Raw genomic sequence first — 16,242 nt, 5'->3', positions numbered from 1 at the left:
AAATAATGTTTTACATATATGAAGAATTTGTTTAGGTGATACAGCAGCACACAAAGATCAACAAAAATACACCTGAGATTAAAACTTGAGGATATATAATCTGGAATAAACAAATGCAAGTTGTTTAGGAATGATGGAACTTTCTATATTTCACATCTCTAAATGGGGCTGAGGTGACTTATTAACCATAAACAAGCAAACACAGGTGCAGATCCACAGAGCAGGTTTCATAATTTGTTGATCTTGATGGATGCTGTTGAATCTGAGCTCACTTTAGCTTGTTTTTTGGGGAAATCGGAGTGACCAAGGCTAAAGGTCGACCGGGACAAAGTCCCACATCAAACATAGACACAAAAACACAATGAACATGTTAAAAGTGACCTGTAAACACAAATGTTACAGTCAATGTGGTTAAAATTAGTTTTTTATAAGTGGCTCTTTGTGTTTATCTGATTCTGAGGATAATGAGGAGTTCGTATGTTTTATTTTTTAATCTTTCTGCCTCTGAAACAGACTGATGTATTGACTCAACATGTGGGAGGGCAAACCAAAGAGCAAACATTTACTCCTCTTTTACCAGCTGTGCATGGTGGGTATTGTCCTATGTGTGTGTGTGTGTTTGTGTCCTTTCTGCCCTTCAGTCCACCGTACATTTGTTATCATCTTTCTCAGGAATTCCAGCTACAGTTAGAGAACTTTGCTCAGTCATCTGAACAAGAGAAAGAGGAGTCAGGATTTTCCTCTTCTAGACCAACAGGCCTCCATCTTCACCAACTGTAAGCCTGATTTGGAATAATTCAATAGGAAAAGCTTGTTTTCTAGGGTATAAAAGAAATGTTTAGATTCCTTGTAGGATTAGGATGTAAACAGTCTTATAATTTGTTTGATTTTTTTGTTCTATGATGTGCAGTAATAGAAAAGTAAGGCAGCCACCGACTTGAATGATGAGGAGCGGAGTGGTGCTGTTTGCTCTGGGTCTGCTGTGCTTCTGCAGCTCCGTTTTTGGGCAGGTAAGAACCAGACTGGGTTAAAAAAAAAACACACACACATGAGAACTTTTTAAAGACAGAGAACATGATTGTTCATCTCTAGCACACTTTGAAAACAAAAAACAATGCATTTTTACTGAGTTTCTAACAAATTCTTTTAATTGCTGGCAAATGTCTGAGCTGTTGGAAGAATTATGTTGATTTTAATTCTTCTAGCTTTAGTTTATCTGATTACCATATCAATGTCCAGTTAACTTTGTTTAGATAAGAGACCAAACTCTAATCTAAGTCGTCTCTGAGCTGCCATCAGTGACCCTAAAAAGCACCTTGGAGTTCTCTCTCCACACTCCGATCTGCACGTCTCACTTCACCTAAGCAGAAAAAGTGAAGCGTGGAAGTAATAGCCATAGATTCTGCTCTGAATTCAATCAAACACCCTTTTGCTTTGTTGAGTGGCGGCCCAGTGAATTAGTCAAATAATAATCATAATTAATTTAACATTTTTCTTATTCTAAATAAAAAAAATTAGTGCATACTAATGAAAAACTTTCTTTTTTTTTTTTATAAAATGCAGTAAAATGCATCAGAACCACTCAGTGAAAATATTCTAAAACTTAGGCAAAAAGAAAAAGAAATCCGACAAAAAAACGATTGATCAAAATCACAAAATATTTAATCGCAAAGCAATCAATGGGAAGGTATTACTTTGTTAAAGTAGCATATCTTCTTAGGTGTCACATTTCTAATGACGCCGGCCCGGCCTGAGGCATGAATAACATTTATGAGTAATTCAATTTTCACAAAAAAAAAATAAAATGTGCAGCTTGAAAAGATATAATAGAAAATCTTGAAAGCCTAAAAATCACATTACCAGATATAAACAAATTTCGGACTTATTTGGCATTTCTGCAGCTAAAGACTGAGCAATGTGTGACTTTTTACCAAGGAACAGAAAATATTGATAAATATAAAGATAATGATTAAATTAAACAGTTTATTTTGGGTGTTTATTAATAAATGATTTACAGTTGCTGATGTATTTGTGAAGCAAAATACATTCTATAGTTTGCTTGCTTGTCAGCTGATAAATGGGTAAAATGTCAAGGTCAAAATGGTTCCTGGGGTGAATGGTTGGTTCAACTGAAACTGGAGCCTACGAATAAAATTCTGCTTAGGACCACATATAACCATGGGACAGTTCTGATTGTCTGTTATTAAAGCAAATCATAATTAAAGCACAAATGAGGTGAAAAGAAGTGTGGAGTGATTAAACTACAATAAATTATATTGATTATGATTCACTAATCTCACAAATCTAAAGAACAATATTTAAGGTTGAACTCTTTACTTTCCCGAACCTAAATGTGAGGAGGCAGGACCACATCAGAAGTAATTTAATAAAAACCAAAGTAGACTTAAAAAACTTTTAAAGAATTTGAGATTCCTTTAAAATCTCCACAAGGATAATAACTAATTCAGATGGAAAACATTAATGAGAACTCTTCATTCATGAAATTATAAATGAAATTAGTAAGTAATGAATTCAGTGTAAATTATGAAATGAACGATCAAAATATTTTAAATTAATTAATTAGAAGCGTATTTATGACTTAATTCTGGATCTAATGGCTAGTTTTCATCTGTGAGGAAAAAATGTTAAAAGATTATCTTTGAGTCTCTAGAGCAGTGATTCCCAACCAGGGGTACTCGTACCTCTAGTTGTCCATGAGAGCATTACAAGGGGTACATGAAAATATTTTATTTATTAGGTACTAAAATAAAACAGGGCAGGGATCTGTTTTGCTTTTTAAGAGCCCAATGGAAAAATTAAACAAGATTTTATCAACAAAAAAGTAAGTTTTTCTTCTATTTTTGAGTTCATCTTGAGCTGTGACACACATCAAAACCAAGCAGAGGAACAGACTACAAGAAAAGAACAGCCTGGGATCAGCTGTTTTTCACACTGAGCTATCAGAGCTCATCAAAGCAGCTCAGGTGTCTTGATGAAAACAAAGTAAAATTAATTAAGTTAGTCTGACAATAATTTTTGTTCTGTATTTTGTTCTGAATTCATCAAGTTTAAATGGAGTTACTGAGAGGAGCTCAAGTTTTATAGATACATGTTTATAACAGGATTTTTTCTCATATTTATTAAGATTCCTCGGCAACTTCCAGGCAACACATTTATGTTGTTTTTTATTTTAGATGGAAATAATTAAATGTGCAAATTAAAAGATTAGGTTAAATAGTTTTTATTTTATAATCATCAATGATTTTGACTGAGGGGGTTACCCATGGTAAGACAAAATACCCAAAGGGGTACACAAGTCAAAAAAGGTTTGGAAACACTGCTTTAACGACCCATTACATTATCCACTTTCAAGCATTTCAACCATCATTAGGAAGAACGAAGTGCCTTACTTTTTAAGGATCATGTGGTCTCACCTCTCAAGGGACCTGCAGGATTTTAACAGGCAGGTGGTTTATAAGCCTACTTTATACTTTGTGTGACTTTTAATATTCACTTCAACTTGATGCAGCAAAGCCATCAGAGAAACATGATCTATCCTCTTTGAGTTTGATGCCAGCTCTCTGTTTCTTTTGATTTGTCCAGGATGCTGAGGGGACTGAGCAGGGTGTTCAGGTCTTCTGTGATGACATGCACGTGCAAAAGGCTGCCCACAGCGCCTTGCACAAGTTCAACGACAAGTTGACCACTGGATACAAGCTGGCTCTCTTTCAGATCACATCCGCCAGAAAGGTACAGCTCCTAAAAAAAAAGTACAACTTTCTGTAGAAGTGCAAAGAAATCATTATCTTGTTGTTAAAGGTACAGTGGAGGGTTTTCTTTTTACGGGTGGATCATAAAAATAAGAGGTTTTCCTAATTGTCGATCATTCTGGTGATATCTTTATGTAAGGCCATCCTATGTGCTAGTCCCCATTTTCACTTACCAGTGGTGAGTCTGACATAGTGAACATAGTTTTTTTTGGAAAGTAAGCTTGTATAAGCAATGCAAACAGCAACTTTTCAACAGAGTGCACGAGGAGAAATAGGCTCCTGCATGCTCTCTCACACATTTAACAGGCGTTTGGCCCTCTCTGGAGTGGGTACAGGGTTGTGCATGTGCATTTCTTTTTTTCTTTTTTTTAAGTGGAGAGGGCGGGCCTTTTCAAAAAGTCGTAAAAATCGTCCACTATACCTTTAAAGCAGCACTGTTGACGTAAGTCTAAGATTAATTTTAGATAAATTAATGAATATTTCAGGTCAATAACTTTTAGGGGTGTAAAAACTCAGAAGTTACAGGTCCAGTTTCCTTATTGGCTGAAAGTTACACAGTGCCGCTTTAACTTCAACTTTTGCATCAACTGCATTTATTGTTTAGGAATAGTGAAACATTAAGTACTTAAAAAATTAGGAGTTTTTTTTTTTTTTTTTTTGTCTTTAGGCAATTAAGAAATTCTTGGTGAGACACTCTGCTCAGAAAGCCCAAATATAAAACACAGACTAAATTAAAGTGTCTGGTGTGAATGACAACCTTAAAAGACTTTAGGAAGTAATTAAAAGGTAAGATAATAAAAAAAATGATATAAACTTTATAATGCTCGCCATTAGGAAAACTGGAGCATTTAGATCACCTGAAAAACACACAGGGATTTAACATGATGCATTTACTTAAAGTGCAACTTATGCAAGAGCAGCCTATGATCGGACATTGGTCATGAAATGGACAAACAGCTCCTGGTCCGAGTGGATGGGATCAGTGGCAATATGTCTGTCCTTCTTCTGGACTCCTGTAGCATAAACTGAGTCCAGACATCCTTCCTTTCCACACGTCATGCTGAGACATCGGAGGCTTTCCACTCTGCCTCTGTAAACATTTCTTAGTAGCTGAGTCGAAATTCTGGATTGCTTTATCTTCCTGAAAAAAAGCAATTTTTGGGCCTTTTTCACCAGGGGAGAGGTGTGGGGGTTTATATGTAATCAACCAATATTTATAATGTTGTTTTAGGTGTGCATTTAAAAAAAAAAAAACTCTAAGTGTTGAAATATCCAAACAAAGCTGTTTTAATGATAACTGACAAGTTCTTTTTACCTATTGATCTTTGTTACATGCTGATTGTGAGTATTTGTGTATGTGTACAGACAGAAGATGGCTCAGACTCTGTGTATTCATTGGAGTTCACCAGCAGGAGGAGTGAGTGTATAGTGGGGGACAACAAACCCTGGACAGAGTGTGACTATCTGCCAACTGGACATAGGGTAACACCATTACAGTTATTAATGCATACTGGTTATGACATAAAACAAAGCAGAAACTTCACCTGTTTTCCTACAGGCACCAATTTCATGCAACGCTACAGTCCACATGACAGAATCAGAAGCCGACACCAAACAGGTGGATTGTATGATCGGTGAGTAGATGCATGAAAGATCTTCATAAAAAACAAAAATCACCCTTTTTTTTTTTTTTTTTTTTACAAAACATGCATCCACAAGAATTATCAATGGGTGCAGCTAAATAACAAAATTAAATGTCATAGAGTTGAATTATACATCTAAATGTAAGTAAATGAGAATAATCTTACATTAAGATAAAGACATTAAGGGAATAGTTTTTGTCACTAGATTCTTTGAACCTCCCCATGACTTCCAGCACCTGTGTGTCATATTTAGACTAGACAGATCTAACTTGTTTTAGAATTGGATGGACAGGGATTTTTGATGATAGTTATTCTTGCTTTCTATACACTGGCTTTATTGCGCTATGCTGTAATCCACTTTACCTTGGAGTCAGCCATCTTTCCCTGAACAGCTGCAGTTTGCCCAGAATACAGCTGCTGCTGCTTCTAATTAGATTGGTAAGGATCTGGGAACACATGATACCAAGTATGGCTTCCCTCCACTAGTTGGCTGTGCATTTTAGAGCTCATTTTAAGATGATCTTTTTTTATTTTAAAGGTTTGCATTGTATAACCTGCCTTGACCTGTTTTCCCTCTGAGCTGTTTCATCCATTGTTTGTTTTGTTTTTTTCTGTGACATTAATCTTTTAATGTCTACTCCCCTGGATGCTAAGTTAAAATGGAAGCTAAGAGGTTAGAGAAACTTTAGTGTGGCGACTTTCAAATTCTAAAATGATTCGCATTTAAATATCATACATCCTTAATTTAACTTTTGGTAACTGATAATTGAAAAGAAAAATATACAAAACAAATCTACTAGAGCTGTTGCAGAAAAAACTTTTTTTTTTTTGGTAGGATTTAAAATGATTTAAAACCTTTTTTCTTACTGCACAAAAACCTTAATTGGAGAGCATTTGTGCCATTGAATCTTAGTTGCAATTACTGTCTTTATTTTGACTGAGACATTCCAACACGAGCTGTAGCGCAGCTCCTCTAGAGTTACCATAAAGGTCATTGCTGCTTGTCTGGTTCATGCTCTCATTTCCCTGCCTGTCAGGTTTAATTTCAGTTGTAGCATACTCAGATAAAATTTCACACAGATGGAATTCTGTCACTAAATAGGGGATTTCTGAAGGTAGGTGTTTCCTTTAGAGTTGACAATGTTGAAAAAAGGGAGATAAATTGGAGGTAAGAAGGCTTTATGTATATCTTGGGTTTATTTTAGCTGTGAGTTTTCACGAAATGTCTTATCATGTCACCATCCACTGATTCTCTTGACCTGTAGTTTTTTGCCTTTTCAATTCTCAACTCAACTGAGAGGGAAATACCTGCATGACTTGACCTAAAAGTTGACTGGGTGAAGTTTATCATCTATAGAAATAGAGCATTAATTTATTGGAAGCGACAGCTTGGATGATGGATGGATGGATGGATGGATGGATAGATGGATGGATGGATGGATGGATGGATGGATGGATGGATGGATGGATGGATGGATGGATGGATCTCAAGAGGCCACTTTAGCACTCACGATGGGCAGTCGTGGGTGAGCGGTTAGGGTGTCAGACTTGGATCCCAAAGGTTACCGGTTCGACTCCCGACCCGCCAGGTTGGTGGGGGGAGTAATTAACCAGCGCTCTCCCCCATCCTCCTCCATGACTGAGGTACCCTGAGCATGGTACCGTCCCGCCACACTGCTCCCTTGGGGCGCCATTGAGGGCTGCCCCCTTGCACGGGTGAGGCATAAATGCAATTTCACAGTGTGCAGTGTTCACTTGGGTGTGCTGTGTCACAATGACAATGGGAGTTGGAGGAGTTTCCCAAAGGGCTTTCACTCATTTTGGCTCCCAAAGGGGCACTTTAGTATGCATTTTTCAACAATTGGGCCACAATGGGGGTGCAACCATTGTTTGTAAATGTGCTGGCTCAATCTCATACAGGATACAAAACATTAGGTATCCTATAATTGGAACAGATTATATCAAGTACAAATTTCTAATTTTCACAAATTAGTAATTAATTAATGTGTGAATAAGTAAGTAATTAAATACACACTAATTGTTGAAACATTACAATACAGACATTGATTCATCTTTCAAAAACCATGTATAATTTGATTCAACAATGACCCAAAGAAAAAAGGTAAATAGATGATAAATGCCAGCTAAGTAATACAAAACAGACTTAGAAAACTTTTATTGTCATTTTGTATACACAGAGTTTATACAAAACTACATTTTGGTTTGTATAGCTTTTAGACAGTGAAACAAAGGCGTGGACAGGTTTTCCTGGATAAAAAAAACAATTCTTGACCATAACAGCAAAGGTGATGATGATAAAACCCTCCAAATGTCACTGAGAAGTCCTTCTGCAGAGAAGTCAGATTACTGGGAACCTTATCTCTACCCGTATGTCTCTACATGACCAATGAGATTAAATCTGATTTTTCACTATCACCGTTTTTTTCCTGGAAAGATCTATTTCAAAATGGAGAATGTGAGGAAAGCATTGATTTTTGTGAAATACCAAAGTTATCTGCAAATAATATCTGTAAAGGTGCATAAAAGTATCACTCCATGGAAAACATTGTCACATAGACTTTAATCTGTTTGCTTTAATAGCTCCAGCCTGAGTCTAATGTAAATAGATTTTTTTGGTGATGCAACTTTCAAAGAGTGTGGTAATATTTTTCAAGTTCAAAATGGAAAATACCTCTGTTTACTGAATATCTTTTTGCTGCTATAATATGTTGTGTCCCTGAAGAATTTAATGTCCATATATTTTTATGTGGAGTTATCGTTGCCATATTGTCATACGAGTTTAATCTGTGCTGCAGGCATGTTTAGATTTTAACCACTGAATGCCCATTTTAAGCTGATCGGATTGATTAGATGCCCTTTGCTAACATTTATTAAACCTTTGATTAAAAACACTTAAATTAAAAAGGTTATCACATTTTTAACATATGGCAGTTAGTGGTGTTCCCTTATCGATCTCCCCAGTTGAGTGATCCATTGTCTTGGTCTTTTTAAGCTAACAAATACTTTTATTTTAATTTAAAATATCTACTTTGTAAAACAGATCCACAGCACCTTTTCTGAGAGTCATGGAACAACATTGCCCTGTTTTTTGTTGAGCTTAATGTCCTTTTATCCTGATGATGGTGTCATTATGCTGTCTGTTTTTCTTTTTCCCAGACAGCTTCCTTCTTCCAGAAAAAGCTCCGTGTTTGGGCTGCCCTGAACATATTGAAGAGAACTCAGAGGACCTTAAGGTTCCTCTTTCAGCATCTATCTCCAAGTTTAACTCCATTTCCAACTCCACTCACCTGTTCACCTTGTACAGGGTCAGCCATGCCACCAGACAGGTAAACTAAGATGGGACGGGGAATACATTAAGACCATCGGTACCATTCCTGCTCTGTGCTAACTAGACGTGTGTATGCCTATGCAGGTCGTTGCAGGTTTCAGGTACCAGCTGAGATTTGATATGAAGAAAACCACCTGTGCAAAAGCTGAGCACAAAGACCTCAACGATCTGTGTGTCGCAGATGAGGAGAATCAGGTAAATACATCAAATAACATAAAGTGACTCCACCATTTTTGTGCAGATTCTTATTGTGTTTTCATTTAATTGCAGGAGTTTGCAAACTGTAACGCTACGGTGGATTTGGCACCATGGAGACTCGAGCAGCCAGAGGTTCATACACAGTGTGAAGAAGGTGCCTTGCATGTGGTAAGACACAGAATTTGTATAAAAGTTCAAATAAAATGACAAAAAAAAAAAAAAAAAAAAACAGCCAAGAGGAAAAATTAATGTTTTACCATAAAAGTTCTAGATGATTATTCATGAACAATTACAATAAAATACATGTGTTTATGAAACTAACTAGAATATCTGAATCAATTAGGGTTTCATCTAAGTGGGGGTTTTGTATTAGAAAAATAAAGATCATACATTAAAAATTTGTATACAGTGACACATTTCAAGTGTTTAGTGATATATTTCTTTTTGATTGGGACTTAATTATTGAACTTTTCTTGGAAAATCTGACTATTATCTATCTAAAAAACAGATTGTGAATTATATGTTATTAGTTACAAAATAATGACTACAGTCTGATGCATCCAAGCTATTTCAATCTGAAAAACTCACACGAAGAGAAAAGACAATTAGGAGAAATTTATTGATACAGTTACTTTGTCTTTGGCACTCAGACCTCGGCAGGAAACATAGCGCTTAATTTTGATAGATATGCATGAACAGGAGCAAAGAATAGGGCTGTTTCCCCCCCAGGCCTGAAACTGGTGGTCAATCTGTAGACTGCTTGTTAGTGAGACGGTATGCTGAGCTTTATGGGGAGATCCAGTGGACTGCGTGAGCTTATACTAGAGGTTCTCTCAGGGACCTGGAAGATGGAAGTCCAGTTGGATAACACAGGTTGAAAGAACTTGTCCATGATGAGCAAGCATGAAGCGACAGTGGAGACAAAAAACTCCCCGTTGGAAAGAAAACTCTGGCAGAACCAGGCTCAACATGGCGGTCTTCTGCTAGACCGGTCGAGATGAGACAGGGAACGCAGTAAGAGTCCGGGAGGAATGACACTCTGATGAAGCTTTAGCTACGATGGCGGAGGAGGGGCTGGAGGTGGATTAAAACGGTGTGATCTGAATGAAGTCACCGCGCATCCACCGTCTGCGCACAGGAGTAGACAAGTGCGGGTCGGAGGCCTTTTAAGATGAACTTTTATGCCGATTGGCTTTCGTGGAGGTGTGGTTCAAAGCTGGTTGGCTGTGTCGCCGGTGGATGAAGGAAAGCAATGAGTTTCATCAGTTGAACTTCCGCGTAGGCTCCATTAACCAGAGTGGAAGACGTTAATTTCAGGAAAAAAAATGTGTTGGAAAATGGTGCATGATGAATTAGGGTGGGCAATTGAAATATAGCAATCTATATGTATTTAACGTAGTGTCAAACTTTATATAAATTGCTGAAATTATCTTTATATTCAATTTGCTGTCATATTATGAAGAAATTATGTTCCAATCTCCATCTGATGATTTATGCCTTTGTTTCAGACTAGGCGCCGCCCCCCTGGCTGGTCACCACTCAGGACCCTGGTGGCCCCTCCCACCCCCAATTCCCCTACACCCTCCGTCTCACCCACAGTCTCCTCCGATACACAACCCCCCTCCAAGGCTCCTGCCAAAGAAGAATCATCTGAGGAAGACAGCCCAATTTCATCTAAGTCGCACGATCGTCCGTTCCACTGCCCTTCCTTCCCCTGGAAAATGTTCAATTCTCCCAAACCCCCGGTGGCAACACAAGGCCCAGCAGAGGCCTCCCCAAAGCCAATAAAGGCCACACACCACCCCCTAGCAAAAAGTCTAGGGAAAATGCAGTGAAATAAACCTGCTGTCTTAGATTTTCTCTCAAGAAGCTGCATTATTCGTATTGTATAACAAAAAAAAAAAAAAAAAATGTGTTCCAGATGAAATATGTTTAACTTTTTTTCTTTTACTCAAGGCTTCAGTGATGATATACGGCTTTCTAGAAACGATCTTTATCCAAGTGAAATGCTGAAAGATAGACTTTAGCAAAAATTGTGAAAAATGTTTAAGTCAACGTTAGTTCTTTTCTTTGGTTCAAAATAGGGCTGGGCAATATGAAGAAAATTTAATATCACAATATCTTTGGGCTATATCACGATACACGATATATATCCCAAAATAACAAATAACCTGTTTTCAGGCACATGGTGCCTAAAGTTGCATTGTTATATGTCAAATTAACATGTAATTTTTTGGTTTGAAAAAAATTTTTGTAAATTAAAAATTAATTTAAAATGTTTTATTTGAACCATCAGCTGCACAGTTTTTCATAAATTACAATATTGCAACATTAGAGCTCTTTTGTGGTCAACACTGGACCTTAAAAACAGAACATCCCAGCAGCCAAAAGGAACACCAAGGACAAATCTGACACAAAATAAACCTGAAATAAAAAGGGTCTCTTTTGTGCTCTTTGACAACAGTCTTTATTTTGCACTGGATGACTTTTAGGTGGTGGAATAAATGACTTGGCATAAGACAAACTTTGTCATTTTATATTTACAGAATGTATACAAAACGCAATTTTGATACATGCAGCTTTTCCGACACTTAGCAGTGAAATGAACATTTCCATTTATAAATTGCAGATCAAAATGTAAACAGTGTAGAAGAGACATGGTGCAAAAGGCATTGATGTGGAGGGTTCGGAGCAGTGCAAAAATAATTAAATATGGTGAAAGATGCAATAGAACACCGAGTTGAATTCTATTTATAGGGATTTGATGTGTAGTGTAAGTATGATGTTTACAGTGTGATGAAGAGTCTCGATTTGTGACTAGATTAAAGCTATTACAGAATCTGCTGGACCTGCATCAAATGCTGCGAAGCCTCTTCCCAGAGGGCAGTCGGGAGAACAGTCCATGGTTGGGTCACTGATAATGTTATGGGCTCTGGACACGCAGAGGTGGAATGAAATGTCTTTAATGGAGGGAAGAGGAGCCCTGATGATGTTCTCACCACTCTTCTCTCCTTCCAGTCTGAGGCGCTGCAGCCTCCACAACACGTAGTGAGACAGCTGGTCAGAACGTTCTCTATGGTGCTTTTGTAGAAGGTGGTGAGGATGGGCGGAGGCAGGTGGGCTGAGGGGAGCCTGTTGCTTAGACTGATGAAATCAGAGGAGTTCTATCCGACCCGGATAGTCTGAGGTCTGTTTGTGAGGAAATCTAACAGCCAATTGAAGATGGGTGTATTGTAGCCCAGCTGTTCCAGTTTTTCCATCAGCTGCTGTGGGATGATAGTGTTGAAAGCTGAACTGAAGTCCAGGAACAGCATCCACATGTGGGTGTTCTTCTCCTCCAGGTGTGCCAGGCTCAGCTGAAGAGCAGAGGAGGTGGCATCCTCTGTGGAGCGGTTCTATCGGCAGGCAAACTGTAACGGGTCTAATGTTGGGGGGAGACTGGGGAACTGGACTTTCAAAGCACTTCATCATGATAGGAGTCAGTGTGATGGTTGTAATTGAATGAGGTAACTTGAGGATTCTTTGGGACCAGAATAATAGATGCAGACTTAAAGCATGCTGGCACTATGTAATGGTCCAGCAAGGTTTTAAAAAATGTCTGTGAGGAAACCAGCCAGCTTACCTGCACACTCTTTGAACACCTGCCCAGGTATGTTATCGGGGCCTACCTCGGTTTCACTCTCTTCCACACGTCAGCTGTGTTAAGGCAGAGTGGCTCTTCTCCCTGATATGGAACCGCTTTCATTGCTGGAGTGCTGTTTAATGCCTCAAACTTTACAAAGAAGTTGTTTAGTCCATTTAGGAAGTCAGCATCAGCTGCACCCACCAGGGGAGGGTATTTCTTGCCACATCCTCCTGGTGTTGCTTGCATCATGGAAGAGATCCTGGATCTTCCGTCTGTGGTGCTGCTCCGCTGATCTGATGGCACGCACTGTCCTCAGTGCCTCTCTATCAACAGACTTTTGCGGTACTTCTACGTTTTGTGGCATGTTTTGCAAATTTCCACATTTTGTTCAGCATCCTTCTAGTCTAATCCAAACCACTGATATATTATTGATGCAGTGCTGTTTTCTCTTCGGGAACCAGAACATCTGGGTCCTCTTCAGACTCATTTTCTTTTATGGCTGAAACTCCCGCTGTCACCATAGTTCTCGCTGTCTCGTTGACCTAAGTAAACGCACATGCTTGTCGTTGTGTGTGCCTTTGATATTTGTCCCTTTTGTCTATTTGAGCCAAATTCAACTAGAACGATTTCTGGTTTGGAGGGGGAGCGAGTGATGTGTTCATAGCACGTGGGAGAAACTAAACTCACAGTGAATTTAAGAAAAAAAAAACCTCAGTGAGTTAAATACGATGGCTCAATCTTGCCATGAAAATCTGCGCTCGATGGTCACGATAAAGTCAATTTAGCCATCCCGCGGAGGAAAACTTGAGATATATTGAGTATACTCGATAAATCGCTCACCCTTAGTTCAAAATAACCTAGCACACAGAAATCACGATGGTTTAAAATTGTAAAGACAACTTTACAAACAATATAAAAAGCGAAAATTTCAGCCATGTAGCTCTGACAAATGCAAGAATACATACCGAACAAGGACCCAAATTATAAGGAGCTCTAATGGACAGCAGGACTCAGGATGAGTAATTCCTCTCTACTTAAATTACAACATCTGACATTAACAACCAAGCGGACATTTGCTCTTTGCTCAAATACCGATACTTATATCAGTCACTTTTATATTTATTCTATATTGTAGCTCATACCAGAAAATGGCAGTTTCTTAAATAATACAATGAATCAGGAGTCAAGTCAAAAAATGCAAAAAAAAAATTAATTTCATGATCTAAATAAGGAAAAATTAATAAGAGAAATATATTTCCACATGGGATTTTTTCTAAGCTTGTTTTGTAAAAATGTATGAGAAAAAAATTCTAGATTTATAGTAGTAATGTGTAATAGGGAAGATTACATTTTGTAGAAACAGTACAAGAACAAACAAGGAGATGAATGTTTAACAAATTTATTTACACATCTTCAAAGAACACCCAAATGTCCAGCCAGTCCGGTTATACCCCCCATTACCTCTCAAAGTTTAGAGCAAACACAAACATTTATAAATAAAAACATAACGCAACTTATTGTAGGCAAATATGTCCCGAACCCTACAGGGAGCAAACTTAAGGCATCAGTTGATATTTACTTAAATGCATGCTAAAAATAACACACTGATTATATATGAAGAAACACTGCATTGGCACATTTTACATTCATTTATGGTGTGACTTAGGGCAGCTCAGTGCATTTTAGAAATGTAGAGCTGCATGCAAAGAGTGGGTTTTTTGGTGGGTGTATAGATTAAAAAGTAAAAAAGAAAAAAAAGATTGATTGAATCCATTTTGTGACATTTTCTCAGTTTCTGTCGACATTTCACAGCTCATTCAGAGGCTCAGTAGAAACAGTGCATTTGGAATAAAACAAGGTGAGGATGTATTAAAGAAATCATCCTGAGATGCGAGACAAAGATTGAAAAATTCAGTATTAGCATACAGACAAAAAATAAACACTAACAAAGGCAGGGTTTCAGCATTAGTATTGCACCATTGGTTTGAACTTCTTGGGTGTGTTTGATGCTTATTGTGTCAGAGACAACCTAATATCACTGTTCTACAGACAGCTCATTTTATGCATGTAGGTAATGACTTATGGGAGGAAATACTAGCACTTCAGTGGAAGAAGAACTTTATCCACCATGCTTTAAAAAGGTGTTAAAGTTTCCAAATATTCAAACTGAACTCTGTCACCTGTCAGATGGGTAGTTTTCACTAATAATCCAAGATCCGTGGCTTGAATGACGTTTTCTACCAGGATTGAACAATGCTTCAGCCACCGGTGCCAACATGCACTACAACACAAAACGGCTCTCATTGGTACTAAATAGACAAAGAATCTCTGCTGCATACCAACAACTTTCTGATTCAAGGAATTTCAAGTAAAACATGTATAACCAATGTATGTATAGAAACTCTCTTTTCCCTTATTAATCTTTTTCATACAAAGAAAAAAAATTGCCAGCTTATTGCCAGTGGAGAGGGGGCTTTTTTTTCCAAAATGCTTAGACACCATTATCAAAGGTGCCATGGCACACAGACTAACATTCACAAAAAGGCTTGTTTTCCATTGGAACCTGCCAATGAAGCTCTGCAGCCTGCACAGAATCAAAGTTCATGCAAATAAACAATCATTTGGAGGATCTTTGGGGAACCAATACATGGGATAACAACATAACAAATTTACCCAGTTTGAATTAATAGTTAATATACAAAAATAAAAAAACGATTATATCATACATGATTGAGAAACATGCAAGTTAAACTAACTTCTAAACAAAAAGGCAAGAGTTTTTCAAATATATGTTTCAACATTTCTTTCTTTTTTTCAGTTTATATAGTGCACTTCTAACATGGTTTACAGTATGAGCTTCACAGGATTCACTCATACTAAAAACAAAAAAACAAAGAGCAAAACCAGAGGTCCACTAAGGCAATAAAATACATTCAGGCTCGTAATGCTCCACAGTTATGACAACATAGTTGTGTTAAATTACAAATTGAATCATTATTTTGGCCTCTTGATTCAACAGGCTGGTCTGGTGAAGTATCAAAGTTTATTACTTTACTTTCTTGGGCCTACAAAGATAATGTTTTATCTTTTTTATTTGGTGAAATAATCTAATTTCTGGAGCACAAAGCACCATCAGGTAAATAATAAAGCCAAATATGATTGATTTTTACAGTAAATACTTTCAGCATCTTACACAAGTCAAACCTACTGAAATAGTAAAAAAAAAACGCAGTTCTAAAAAAATCCTGTAGGGCTTTTTTAATACATTCAAATGTAGACTGAAATGTGATTATCAGTTAGATTATTATTAGTTCTATAAATCTATAATCTCTCTTTCTTTCTAGATTAACAGTCTGGCAAAGCTACTCATACTCGTTTCTTTAATAAATTATTTTTAAAGGCCAAATACAATGATTATTTTAGCAACAGAAAAACCCCAACTTTTGGAAAGTAAATAAAAAAAAAACATCCTTATTGGACTGTTTGGGGTTTTTTAGAAGGGGATTAGCCATTTAAAATAAGAATAGTTTGATTCCTTTAAGGTAATGGTGAATAATGGAATATTCACTTCCATATATGGATGATAGGATAACTCCTACTGCTACATTTTCTGAACACCTGTTCCTCAATGACCATAATGGTGACAAAGAAAGAAAA

At 37.4% G+C, this 16,242-nt stretch overlaps 1 protein-coding gene across 1 annotated transcript; it reads left to right on the top strand.

Annotated features, from left to right (window-relative positions):
• The first annotated feature begins 640 nt into the window (after positions 1-640).
• Positions 641-10,882, top strand: kng1 (kininogen 1). Its single transcript, XM_038295088.1, has 9 exons — positions 641-776; positions 911-1,010; positions 3,604-3,750; positions 5,136-5,252; positions 5,329-5,404; positions 8,591-8,760; positions 8,847-8,957; positions 9,033-9,128; positions 10,469-10,882. The coding sequence occupies exons 2-9, from the start codon at positions 942-944 to the stop codon at positions 10,793-10,795; spliced, it is 1,113 nt and encodes a 370-aa protein (XP_038151016.1). The 5' UTR covers positions 641-776; positions 911-941; the 3' UTR covers positions 10,796-10,882.
• Positions 10,883-16,242: the final 5,360 nt, after the last annotated feature.

The sequence above is a fragment of the Cyprinodon tularosa genome, unplaced genomic scaffold, assembly GCF_016077235.1.
Source record: "Cyprinodon tularosa strain WSP-4 unplaced genomic scaffold, ASM1607723v1 ctg35, whole genome shotgun sequence".
NCBI classification, from domain to species: Eukaryota; Metazoa; Chordata; class Actinopteri; order Cyprinodontiformes; family Cyprinodontidae; genus Cyprinodon; species Cyprinodon tularosa.
Note: the sequence above shows the minus strand (reverse complement) of the source record. Positions and strands in the feature narration are given on the sequence as shown.